The sequence below is a fragment of the Cottoperca gobio genome, chromosome 9, assembly GCF_900634415.1.
Source record: "Cottoperca gobio chromosome 9, fCotGob3.1, whole genome shotgun sequence".
NCBI classification, from domain to species: Eukaryota; Metazoa; Chordata; class Actinopteri; order Perciformes; family Bovichtidae; genus Cottoperca; species Cottoperca gobio.
In genome coordinates, this window is record NC_041363.1 from 23,239,757 (window position 1) to 23,253,676 (window position 13,920).

Sequence of the window (13,920 nt, forward strand, 5' to 3'; positions counted from 1 at the left end):
AAATAAAAAAAACAGTACAGTTGTTTTATCCAACTATATACCGCACTCCGATAAATAAAAACAACTTTAGTGTAAAATTATCGGTTCTCCCGTTAATTTACAGTTACAGTTTTTGGACCGATGAATTTCTACAACCAGAGAAGAGTGTAGTAATTTGAGAGAGTACCGTCCCATACTTCCTTGTTCGATTCAAAGCCACGGTTCAGACCCGCTATAAATACAGATGGAACGGTGTATGAAACCTTCAGAGTGGTGTTACACGTCCATTAACCCGATGAGTATTTCAATTTCACTGTCATAGTGTGATATTTTGTGCAGGTGAGCTCTAATAATATATATTTTTTAATAAAACAAATCAAGCAAGGTGTACCTGTTACATTTTGCATCTGCGCAGTGTGACAATATAATGGCGCAAAGTATTAAAAACATTCTATTTCAAAGAGTAGCAGTAGTTCCCGAAGGGAACAACTAAATTGCTGAATCAAACAAAGCAAAATATATATTTTTGAATAGTTCTTGTTGTATGCGCATGTGCGATATTTTCGGATTAACATCAAAGATTGTCTACTGCCTGTAATTGAAGATGGATCACTCAATAGTTTGTCCACACGTTCGTCAAATGTGCTAAAATGTGATGACGTCGCGCACTGTGCTTCAGTTTATTGGTTAAGTGACGGACTACGATTGTGCAGTGCAATAACATTCATTTACAAGTTACCTGTGCATGAATAAAAAACAGTGAGTATTTATCCACTGTATTAGTTGTTGTATTGTATTTATTTGCGTTGACGCAGTTATAGATAAGTGTTTGCGGATGTGGATTAGAATACGGAGTTTAGGTGCTCGCCATGTGACCGCTACACTAATTACATGGTTTAATGCCACAGACTGTATGTTTCATGCACAGTAGTTGAGTGAGTCTCAGTACAGCAGATCCAGATAGGCTTTGCCTAGTTGTCTGTCTGTTTGTTATTATTACAGTTAATAATGTATTAATAGGGTTAAGTGTTAATGGTTGAACTAAAATACAAAGTGGCTAGTGTTTTCCTGTTATCTGTACTGCTACTGAGGTTTTGCTAATTTGGTGACAGGATGCCTGTAGGCTTTCAAAATAAAAGCATTATGCCGGTTCGTCTGTGGTAAAAACACGAATCATAAATAACAGGAAGTTTATATCTGTCGTAATATATCTGCGAATCCCTTGTTATAAGTGATTTAACATCCTGTGTTAGTGCAAAAGGGAAATACATGTAATTGTAGCCATCGGACTAGGCTATTTCTTTTGTTCACAATTATTGGAGTTGAAAAGACATGTAATATTATTTTTCATATGAGTGTTGGTAATATTATGCATATTACTGCATATGTGTGACATTCATGTATACATGTGTTATCCTTCATTCAGTTATACTTTGTTATTATTTCTCATTATAGAAACCACAATCAAAACCACATCCAGACATAAACAACAATACCTATATCACTGAAGAAAAGTAAACATAATGTCAACCATCTCTTAGCCCTTTATTTAAAAACCTAGTGACCCAGACTGATCATATCTCAGTACAGTAGTAGATCCCCATGTAGTTTATAATAGTTGCACAATACCCCGTTGTTGTTTTTTCCAAAATATTGGAAATGCTAGCTTTGAGAGGGGGCGGGACTTTCTCCTCTCTGTGGTCCCTCCTTCTTGATACGAGTAATGCTCCTGTCATGTCTCCTATCTTTGGCCGAGTCAGCTGGTTGGGCTACATCTTTAACTGGCGTTGTGAGTGTCGTGTTTACATTTTTTTCATCCCCTGTCTCTTTCCACCTGCAGGCAGCTGACAGTGAGGATAGGAGCACACTGCAGCTGCGAGACGACTGAGCATCAACGGGGACGCGTTTAAGACAGAAACCCGCCTGTCACGGTAAACGGTGCCGTTTAACTTTCGGTGCGTCAGTCTATTAATTTGACTTTAAAGGAGCTCCGTCAGTATCTGTCTTGCATCTTCTGGTCGCAGACATGAGCGGCAGAGTCGGAGACCTCAGTCCTAAACAGGCTGAAGCACTGGAGCAGGTACGTTTAGCTATAATAATAATGATAATAATAATAATTATTATATATATTTAAAAAATTATGCTTTAAACTGTAGTATCTCCATACCATAATACTCTTTCCAGGTCTCCCCACATGGCTGTTATATAAACAGCCTGGTTAGGTACCTTTTTCTAATAAACCACCCTTTATAATGACTTTAAGCTGTAATTAATACATTAATTGATTCTGCATCATTTGCTAATGATTTATAGGTCAGTTATACGCCATTATTAAAATATTGAAATATTTTAAAAAGTCAGAAAATAGTTTTAAAAAATGCCCCTTTAAATTTCCCATAGCCCAAAATAATCTATGTCGACAGCTTGTTTCCTCCCACCAACAGTCCAAACCGCCAAAAATGTTAAGTTTCTAAGATGACAAAGAAAATCATCAAATCCTCACATTTGAATATCTGGAACCAGCAAATGTTTGACATTTCGAACTAAAATTGACTGATTATTCAATTATCAAAATAATTGCAGATTATTTAAGTTGACTAATTGAATAACTGTTGCAGCTCTAAACTGTCACCAATTATTTTTAATGTCCATTTATTAAGTAATAAGTTACAAATAATAAACCCTTCGTTAAAGGGAGCGTAGTTTCCACTGAGAAGTGAGGAGGAAAACACATTTTTATTCACAAAAGTTCCCAAAATTCCACGTGAAGTCTTTTGATTTTTCATGATCTCTAACAGACAGTCGAAAACGCAAAGATGTAAAAAGAAATTCCTCAAATGATTTGAACCATTGATATTTTGGCACTTTCACTTAGTAAATCTTTTAAGCGATTAACCGACTTTTAAAATTGCTGCTGATTACTTTTCTGTGGTTGACAAAGCAATGAATCATTTTGTTTAAGCGTTTAATTGTATTATTGTAATAAAAAGATTCTACAATTACCGATCAATCCAAACTAAGGCAGCAAATGACAGTGTTATATACAACTTCATTTCAGTTATACTCTTTGCGTGCTTTATTTAATTGTATTTATTAATTTTTTGGTTAGACACAAATACAGCCTCATCTCAGTCTCAGTGTTCTATAAATGAAACACATTACAATACAGAAAGTTAGGCCATTTTAAATGCTTTATTAGCCATAAGTAAAATCATTAGTTGCATCTTTTATAAACCTTTTTTGGAGGCTGTCCTTTTAGAAAATGTGTTCCTGTATTTTATAGTTCCTGTGTTTATAGTTTACTTGCACATCACTCTTTTCACATGATTCATATGTTGTATGTTTTCTGTGATTCATCGTGACACTAAAGTTAGTTTAATTTAAGGGGAAGTCTGTTATCTGTATGTTTACAAAAGAGGAATCCAATACTATATTACAAAAAATGGTGTTTGGGCCCTTTCCTGTTTTTTTACATGACGATGCCCGTGTGCACTTGACTGAACTTGTCCTGACCTCTTCCCTCTCCAACTACTTTGGGATTAATTGAAATGACTGAGTTGCTGCACAACATCTCACTAATGTTCTTTGTCTGAATGGGAGAAAATAACTGCAGCAGGTTCAACATCTGGTGGAAAGTCTAAAACCAGAAGAGTGAAGGCTGTTATAGCTGCACATTAAGGCCCATGGTTTCATTCTTTTGTTTTTTGTTTCAGCAAACATGACAAAAAACAATCCCTGGTTGCAGCTTCTCAAGTTTGAATATTTTCTGTTTTTCTTCGTCTTGTATTATAGTAAACTGAATATCTTTGAGGTTTTGACCGTTGGTCCAACAAAACAAGCAGTGTAAATATGTAGTGTAGTCTCGGCTCTTTTTATACCCAATGCAAAAAATGTTTACAGGCATCCATTGAACATTTCTCAACATTAAACATTAAAGTTTCTAAAAAGTAATTAATGACAGTCACACATTTCAGCAGCATTAGGAAACAAAAACATACCAATCTGAAATGAGTGAAAAGCTTCAAACAAAGAACATAACTTTTACTTTCAGTGTCAAAGCAACTGTAAGGATAAGGTTAAACCTTTCCCTGAAAGTCTCTTCCTAGTGTCGAATCCTCTTTGCGGCTCACATGAAAAACGTGTCCATCATATGTCTCTTCTTCTCTCCTTCCTCTGGCTACAGTTTCGAGAGAGGATACAAGACATACTTCCTCAACTTCCTGCACAGCATGACCACTTCCTGTTACGCTGGCTCAGAGGTGAGTTGAGAAACGTAAAGGCAGCAGTTGCTTTTACCGGACCACAGCTTGCACAGAAAAGGCAAAACTTCTCCCATGATCCCTCTCCTTTATGGTAAAATGTGTGATTATTTGCCTATAATGCAAATTCTGTTGGTGTCGTTGTTCTTATGCAAGAAGCAGAAGCTGCAGTGGTTTATTACATGAAAGGGACATTGTGCAACAGATTGTAAACCCTCCGTTTGCAGGGGTTGAGAAAGATACTCACGTGGTTTTCACAATTCAAACCACAGAGCTAAAAACCAAGCCTTCCCGGTGAGCAACGGTTAAAACAAATCAGGAAGACATAGTTATGCAGGAGACGTTAATCACCTATAAACTAAAAGTGGGATTGTGCATGCAGCGGGGGATTATTATTTGATTTTTTTACAGAAGTTTATTCAGCACCATCAGACCTGCAGCTAACACTGACACTATTGCTCGGTACTGTAGCTTATCTCATCAGTTTTAATCGGTTAATCTATTATTTTTTGCTGGTTATCATGGTCAGGTTACATTCGTTTAATTAAATATATTAACAGGAACTTTGGCAATCGGAGAGCGCAGACCGTTTCCATAACCGAGGAAATGATTTGTGTATCTGCCCTGTGATTCAGATCCTCCAACATTTAATGGGTTCTTCCTTAGCCCACGCTACACCCTGTCATGAAAATCGGACAAACAGTTTTTCCGTTATACCAACCAACAAACCAACTGAAAACATGACCTCCTTGGTAGTCATTTTCGGTATAAACCGCTGGGAAGTACTAATAAATATGTAACATAATAACTCTAGGACACACCGTGCCTGCTGGTTTTCCATCATACTTTGGCCAGTATGAAGCGTGAAACAGGTATAAATAGTTTATGTTGCTATGAACGCTGCAGGAGTCCTGGTTAAGTTTATGTGTTCATCTCTGGAGGAAATGGGCAGCAAGTGATTGAAGGAGGCCTTGTTCTGATTAGTTCTGCAACAGAAGTGAAGCAGTCTTGTGTTGCAGGCTAATCCAGAGCTAATCGCATTAAAGACGCGCTACGATGGGAGACAGCCGCTCTGCTAGGAGACACTGCTGTTGCTCTTGTGGGTTTAAGTTCCTCCAAGGATTCCTCCAAAATGGTTTCATAAGAAGAGTTCAGTGGAGGCGTATTGTTCTGTCTAATGAAGTCTTACTAAACGATCATAGCAGTCGTGAAGGTCAGCGTCACAGCTCCAAACACCGACAATGAGGTGTCTGTTTGAATGATTCAAGTTATATCACTTTCAACATGAATGTAAAGATGGTTCCCATTCAGGCTGTGTGAGGATCGCTCAGTCTAGTTTATTGATTTAAAGCAAAACGCCTGAGGTGGCACGCAGTGAGCACTAATGATTGACCTTCTAATAATCTAGATCAGAACATTTCTTTTGCCCAGGTTCAACTCTGCATTGTCTAAAAGCGCTCCTTGTACTTCTACTATTAATTATATGTATATAAATAGTTTCTTTTGTGAACCACATGCAAAGCAAGAAGTCTTTCAGGCTCCCAGGGCATCATGTGACCTTTTCAGAATGTTCCAAATCAATGCCTGAATTGGGCTTGGTTCAAAATGAAATTAAAAAAGGTAGAATTCACCACCAGTGTATGCACAGTAAAACACAGGTACTTGGACTCAGCTGGAAGTGTTGCTCTGTTTTTTTTGTTTGTGAAAGAATTGCAGCAAATGTAAAACGTTTTTAAAAAAAGATTGCAGGTGAACTGGTGGCTGGCAGTGGAAATCAGAAATTACGTATATATAAACCATCTCACCTATGACACATATGCCCTGAGGTAAACGGGGCGTAGCTCAATCTGTTCCTGAATCCTGTTTAAAGGTTTCATATTCCTCTTGATGTGGTGAAATAATGGATATTACAATGATGGATCCAGTTTCTATCATGTGATAGAAGATCGGTCTTTTAGAAGACAATGAAGGATCCTCGTCCTCTTCTTAACTAAACAAAGGTTTTCTAAACTCTCAGATGATTCACTCCAGCTGGGTGTACACAGTATTTATCTCTGAGGAGCTCTACCTTAAGAGATAAAAGGGTATTAAGCTGGTGTAAATGGCACCAATTCATTCTGTACTGGAGCACACTGAGTTCAGTGTAACAGACCTTTGCAAACAGCAGCTTTTAATGAAAACCACTGAAGTCAGTCGCTTTCAGTCACAAGACAGTTGTTTTTGAAAGTCATGGTCGTATGCATATTTTATGACTTGTTGTTGCAATTACTTCCTTTGACTTTAGCTTATATACTCTCCAGGGCTATAGACATTTAGGGATGTGAGCTGTTTTAGCTGTCTTCTTTCTCTTTCCTTTTTAACTTACAAGCCAAGAATGATGCCTTCCTCAGATCTTTCACGTAACAACAAGACGTATTGTATCGTCTACATGTTATAAAATGTATCTGAAAGTTTAAAACCTATCGCTGCCAGGCTGATGATTTAACCACAACATGGTCACAATGTGACCTGCGAGTTTTATTAAACCTAGATGAATGGTGTGTGAGATTTTGGCAATATCGTTAAATGTTATCAGATAATATGCTGGCTGGGGTTGTTACTTAAGATAACGTTTCAGATAACTGCACTTGGACTTTATACTGTAATTTTATTATGTTGGTTTATGCTGTACCCACGACATCGTGCCACGTATATCTGTCTGTCCCAAGACAGGGTTCCCTCTTCTGTTGGGGGGGGGGGGGGGGGGGGGGGAGCTTTTCCCTTATCCTAATTGAGTGTCTAAGGACAGAGTGTGTTGTATGCTGTACAGATTGTAAAGCCCCATGAGGCAAATTGTGATTTGTTATATTAGGCTATATAAATAAAGTTGACAGTATCACTGAGCGGACACAAGCATTATGTTTTACTTTCGTTAACATTGTGAGATCGGGCATTTGAGCTGTATTCATGTTGTGTCTGAACAATCGGAAAAAATTGTAACAGACTGGGAAAATTCATGTGAACACCCCTCAGTTGACAAGAACTGTGAAACAGATATCAACGTGATATCCATGATATTTCCACATAACAAATTAAAGCACATGAACACACCATCATCGGCAGAACTCAATTTGAGAAATGGGACCATCCGAGGAGCGTGTGAATGTAACATTAGTCCTTGGTGGAGGTCTGCGCTCTCCATCTGCCATTCATTCTAGTTACAACTTGCAAAATCCCCGTTATATCCAGCAAGATGAGGTGATAACACATAACACTTATTACTGACTCAAAATAATACACAGCCTGGTCATCTGCCAGAATCCGCTCTGTTCTTTTGTAATTGTAAGTCACTATGTCCTAGTTAAGGTGCCGGACTGGAGCATTAGATACAGTATAATCCACTGCCGGAGTATGTTGTAAGCCTCACTTGAACAGCGCTGTTGTGCTTTTCCACTGTCAGCTGCAGAGCTAATCACCTTAGATGAAGTATTAAGACTGTTCTGGATCAGTCATACTGACACAGTGGTTTCAATGTTAGAGGAGGCATTTTGGATGTTAATTCCCAGATGGTATCAATAACAATTATACAATTGAAGAGATTATTAAATACATTTTTAGTATTTCCTAACAGTGTGTCCCGCTGTGATGGCACCATGTTGGTATTATAGAGACACTTTCAAAAGAACTGTTTCCATTGAACCCTGTTCTGTTTATAATCTGTGATTCTACTTTACTGACTGAGTAATTTAGTAATTGACTTGTTTAAGCTCTTTAAAAACACTTTAAAGATGCACTGTTATCACATAAGTTATGGATCTTGGATGTTTCTACTTATCATGTCCTGTCAGCCTCCTTTTCACTCTCCTTTCTCTTTTTCAGCCAGAAACTTCAATGTCCAGAAGTCCGAGGCCATGCTACGAAAGGTAACATGTTCAGCTTCCTTGTTCAATAAGACCGGACTTTTTAAAGTACCTGCATGTGTTGCACTTATGTACTGAATTAAAAGCTCTTTTTCAGTGGCGAATTTGTGTTGCGTGTGAAAGTGCAGTTAGCGCCAGCACAGACAGCTCATGTGTGCAGGAGTGGCTGCAGAGGAACAGCGTGATAATGGTTCTCTGTGGCAAACTGAGTCACGACAGCAGCCTGAGGAGATACGATTTAAATAAAAAGGGATTGAATGAGTAACTACGATGACTGAATACGATTCACAGCCACCTAAAGCTGCATTAACAGATCTGTGTCCACTAGGAGGCAGCAGAACTCAACATCAAACTGAGACGCACAACCCTGACATATTGTTTTGATAAAGTTATAACATACAACACTTATAAACAATAACTTTAACTTAAAATAAGTGGCATAATTTACTGTACATGTTTGAGAGGAAACTGATACGTTTGAAAGTGAACACTAATAAATACCCACATCATCTACGTTTTAATAACACTAATATACCAAAGAGCCAACATTAGCAGTAACTAGTAGTGACAGTAACATTGTCACTTTTATTAATTAGCCCGAGGCTTCTTGTTAGACACGTTTTCAGTTAACTGCCTCTTAACATTTTGGAATAGAGATTCTTTTTGTTTACTGTGTAACTGTAGCTTTAATCTTTGAACAAACCTTATAAACCTTACACTCCACCTGAACTACACCACCTTGTTCAGGTATCTTTATTATTTCTTGCCCCAGTAGTTAAAATGATGTGTTACTTCTTAAATCTAAACCTATAAACATAGAAATAATGAGCTAATTTTCCTATTTGAAACCTCTTTGTTGGTGTGCGAGAGGGTGTAAGCATGTGTTGACAGGTACACCGGTACATAACTGATCCCCTTGCTGCTGACGGGACAACGTTTACCTCCTGTCTGAAACCTCCTAAGCCACTTAAATCACCACATTGTGCTCAGGCAGATCTGCCACTGTACAACCTCTCTGTCATCAAGGAAGAAACCAACTACGTTTTAATGTACCAACTGTATACATCATTCATAGTTTACTGAACTTAACATGCACCCATCTTTTCTTCCAGCATTTGGAGTTCAGGAAACAGATGAAAGTAGACACAATACTCACCGACTGGCGTCCACCAGAGGTAAAGCCTAAACATTATTAACCACAACCTTCTGTACATTAAGTTATTTACCCAGGGCTCAACGTCAACTTTTGAAAATACGGTTGCCATTTTTAGTCTCCTTATATTTTGAGTAATTTAAATACTATGCAGTTATGTCATCCTTATAATGAACATGTTACATGTATCCATGTCATGTGTATGTGGTACATGCTTTGCAGTATAATCTTCCTTCAAGCTCAAAGATGCCGGGATATTTTGCCCCCCAGGAAATTCAATTTTAGTTTTTCGTTCAGGTTCATCTGGTGCTTTGTCAGTTTTATCATCTTGCACAACTTGCTTTGGCATTGGCATTGTCTTCAACACAGACGCACACACTCGAGTAAACACACCACCACATATGCAGCGTTGTCTGGTTCTGGTTTAAATATCACTAATGCCACAAATATTAACAATGTATTTATTTTTAGGTCCACGTTTTGATGTTTGCTGTCCCTATTTTTTATATTTGAAAAGTCCAAGAACTGGTTGCGAATGGAAATCTGGCAACCTTTCGAGCTCCGTTGAGGAATAGTTTTCTAAAATAAATGCGCCATGAATTGGTTTCTTTACAAATATTCCAGTACACGACTGATGAAACCATTTGAAATGACTGCTGTGTGCAGGTGATAGAGAAGTATCTGTCAGGAGGGATGTGTGGTTACGACCGTGAAGGCAGTCCCATCTGGTACGATGTCATCGGACCTGTGGATCCTAAAGGCCTCTTCCTGTCTGCCTCCAAGCAAGACTTCATCAAGTCCAAGATCAGAGACTGTGAGGTCCTGCATAAGGAATGTGACCTCCAGTCGCAGAGGGTAAGAGACCACCGACCGTAGCGCTGCTGATCACACTCGATACTAAAATGTGTCTTTGGCTGAGGTGTAGTAGTGGTAATTAGAGTTAAATTTGCCTTTACCAAACACCCAATAAAAGGCACTATATAGCAGAACTCCTCATCTCTTCTCAGGTCACAAATGTGTAATTTATTAATTTAGCCAAGAAAAAACACCAACTAAAATCTCTAAAACCTCTACCAACCGCAACTACAGCTGCTTTTGCTTTTATTTTTATTGTAAAGTTTCACAGATTAAATGTTGCTGTCTTTCTGTTACCAGCTTGGAAGAAGAGTGGAGTCAATCACCATGATCTACGATGTAGAAGGTCTGGGTCTGAGACATTTATGGAAGCCTGCTATAGAAACATATGGAGAGGTATAGAGACACACACACACACACACCGTGTAGACACACAACTAATACGAGAAGCACACTGTTTCCAAATACAGTTTATGTTCCTCTGTGTCACCAGATCCTCCAGATGTTTGAAGGCAACTACCCAGAAGGCTTAAAAAGGCTGTTTGTCATTAAAGGTACATTTGTCCTTCCTCCATTAATAATGAAAATGTTTTGTTATTTCTACATTCGTTTGTGTCTTTCTTATCTCGCCCCGCTTTTACAGAGCCAGAGTTGGGATTATTTCTGATTAATATTTTGGTCAACACTTTTTACTTTTTCTCCTTCAGCACCCAAACTCTTTCCTGTGGCCTTCAACCTCGTCAAGCACTTTCTGAGTGAGAACACAAGACAAAAGATCTACATCCTCGGGGGTGAGACACTACACTTTACTGCATCTCATTTAAGAGAGAGAATATTTTATCAAACACTTCGCCCTTTCTCCTTTCTGATGAAATGGCTGTTGTTTCTACAGCCAACTGGCAGGAGGTTTTACTGAAGTACATTGATGCAGAGGAGCTGCCAGTGGTATATGGGGGTAAACTGACGGATCCTGATGGAGATCCTCGCTGTCGGACCAGGGTGAGTCAGTGAATGGGCAACCCAAACTGCATACCCATGGGTCCTGTTCTTTTGGTACTCACGCCTCATTTCCACATAGCTCTGTGTACGTAGGAGAGTTAACCAGAAGTTAATTCATTCCTATGGGAACCTGCGTGATCCCCTCATTCTTTATTTTACTTGTCCCGAATTTGGTACAAAATGTTTACTTTTGCAGCAGATTTCGGACAGACCGTATGCACTGTATGCCACAGGAAGTTAGCATAATTACCAAAATAGCTAACAGGCTATTTCATTCAATTCAGTTGCTTGACTATGTTGATAGTACAATTGTGTAATTGTATGATTAAAAATAAACAAGTTCAGCTAGTTTAACACATTGTGAATTTGAGTAATGTTATTTTGCTAAAATATATAAATATATGTTCTCCCATCTCTGCAGTGGCTTTCCTATTCATCTGTAAAAAGGTGCATTTCCTTGTGTTGGACAGTAGGGGGCGTACTCCGTATACGGTACTATACGAAATTATAGATACAAAACAAAACTGTGTGGAAATGAGGTGTAAAGGGAGGGCTGGTGATGTCGGAGGAGACAAGTATCTGTTGCAGATGTTTCCTAATTATTTTTAAATACTATTAATATTTGGATATGCGCTCATTGACACATTCATGAGGATATATTGCCTTAGTTTTACAGGAAGTGACCTGAATGGACGTTTATGAACTAAAGTATTAAAGACAGTGCTGTTACACAAACTGATCTGACGGTAGATGTTATCTTGTTTAGTGTAAGGGTTGTTCGTCAAAATAATTTTGTGTCACTTGCACCAGTGGATTTTTAATTTGTGCAAAATCCTTTCTTTGAGTGCCATCAGTCAGCAGATATAGCCACAGCTCACAGACATGTTCTTGCACTGACGTGGTTGAAATCAATGTCACAATATAAATAAGGATCATTTTTCTGTATTGATAGTTATATGTTATAGCAACATCATGCAAAATCACATGAAAGGATAAAACTAATGTTCAATGTCATAAACAATGTCCCAGTTTAATGCATTACTTAAGACGTAACCTTTCAATTAACACATTGTCAATTTTAAATTACAATTTTACTGGAATCAACAGAAATGTAAGTGTCAATATAATGTACACTAATTATTACCCAGTCCTGCAGACAGTTGTTTTGAAGAATATGTGTCAACTTTGCTCAGACAGAAGTACCAACCGTCCTGCAATGCATGTAAGCTTGAATCCAACATCATCTGATCAGCCCTCCTGTAAATGAAATGCGTTTGCTTTGGAGTAGTTTAAACATTTATGTATGGTCTGTTTTCATGACCTGTAGTTGTGTGTAGTGTGGTTGGCATCCTGTTCTCATATAGTTTGGCAGCTTGTCTGGCTAGCATGCATGCTATGCACATGAAATGTTACAGGTAATGCAACGTCACATTCAGGCTACAAACAGGCCAAACTGAACACAGTGGATGAGATGTTTTCTATAAAAACGCTGTCAACAGTGGCTGTGTGTTACACATGAATAGGCCAGTTTGATCACTGAAAGTCAATTACATTACACAGACTATTCTGGACCGGCAGAAGGAATCATTACAGCTGCACACATGCTGAATACAGTTTCTCCCTGCCATACATAACCAAATATAAAAAAGGATGCAATTTGTGGGTCGTTCGGTTGCATTGAACAGATGTTTTGCTGTGTGGAATGTAACAGCGAAAACGTTCCTGTATTTGCAGACAATCCACAGGAAATTGTAGCTGAGAAATTAATTACTTAAACTAATAAAGAAAAACTCCCACTTCATCCCTGCTGCATCGCTGCGTAGAAATGGCAAATAGATGCTGCCAAACCTGGCAGTGTAGTATGGAGCAACACGTGCAGAGAACAGCTGCTTGAGTAGTCGCACTAATAGATAACGCTCTAGACGAGAAAACTGACCGTGCGTTTGTCACCGTTTCTGTAGATAAATAATTGGGGCCAGGAGAGATGAGGAACAGGAAGAGAGCAATTCATTTTGGCTGCATTCAAGATTCAAGGAATTGAGATGCTCAGCCCTCAAAGTGTTTTTTTGTTTTATTTGTGTGTCCTTGACGTTGTACTGTATTATTTTGGTTAGGTCAGAGGAACCGAGTTATCTTACTAAAGGAATAGTTCGACATTTAGGGAAAAACAGTCACTCACTTTCTTGCCAAGAATAAGATGAGAAAATTCACGCCACTCTCATGTCTGTACAGTAAATGTGAAGCTAAAGCCAGGAGACAACTAGCTTAGCTTAGCTCAAATACTGGAAGTGGTGGTCCCAAAATGAAATATTCCTTTAAAAATTGGGCATCATTTATGGGCCTGAGGTAATACAATTATACCATAGAAAGTGTATGTAAAGTCTCCCTGTGCTTTTTTCTGAATATTTAGGACTCAATGTTGTCGGTCTTTAGCAATCATTGTCTGAGCTGTCAATATAATAGGAGGATCCTGTTTGTTTTAAATTGCAGTGATCTGTGCAGCAGGAAAGACAACTTTAGACATAATCGTGGTTATCTGCTTCCTTAAAAACTTTTGAGCCTTATGCGTCTTGTATGTGAGGTTTTTCTCACTTTTCCTCCTTTAGGTTTAGTCAAATCTTTGCAAATCTAATGCAAATCAAATATCAGGAGATGCCTGATAAAGCTCTCTAATAGACTATATGACAATGTGTGCGTTTTTGTTCTTTTAGTAGGGTCTTTCTTTCGGCATCTTTTCTTTTTGTCGGTGACAGTTTCCCAATAACGGTTCTGTTAC

General features: G+C 38.4%; 1 protein-coding gene across 3 annotated transcripts in view; it reads left to right on the plus strand.

Annotated features, from left to right (window-relative positions):
• The first annotated feature begins 194 nt into the window (after positions 1 to 194).
• Positions 195 to 13,920, plus strand: part of LOC115014172 (SEC14-like protein 2) — a 16,227-nt gene continuing 2,501 nt past the window's right edge. Inside the window, exons 1-10 of one of the 3 annotated variants that reach the window (XM_029440860.1) lie at positions 195 to 318; positions 1,820 to 2,059; positions 4,163 to 4,238; positions 8,097 to 8,140; positions 9,250 to 9,312; positions 9,957 to 10,145; positions 10,446 to 10,541; positions 10,639 to 10,699; positions 10,853 to 10,936; positions 11,038 to 11,144. In XM_029440860.1, coding sequence (XP_029296720.1) covers positions 2,006 to 2,059; positions 4,163 to 4,238; positions 8,097 to 8,140; positions 9,250 to 9,312; positions 9,957 to 10,145; positions 10,446 to 10,541; positions 10,639 to 10,699; positions 10,853 to 10,936; positions 11,038 to 11,144 — 774 coding nt within the window. In that variant the 5' untranslated portion in view covers positions 195 to 318; positions 1,820 to 2,005. Of the gene's footprint in view, positions 319 to 641; positions 739 to 1,771; positions 2,060 to 4,162; positions 4,239 to 8,096; positions 8,141 to 9,249; positions 9,313 to 9,956; positions 10,146 to 10,445; positions 10,542 to 10,638; positions 10,700 to 10,852; positions 10,937 to 11,037; positions 11,145 to 13,920 lie in introns of those variants that run through there. The other 2 variants (XM_029440862.1, XM_029440859.1) reach the window with 2 other exon arrangements.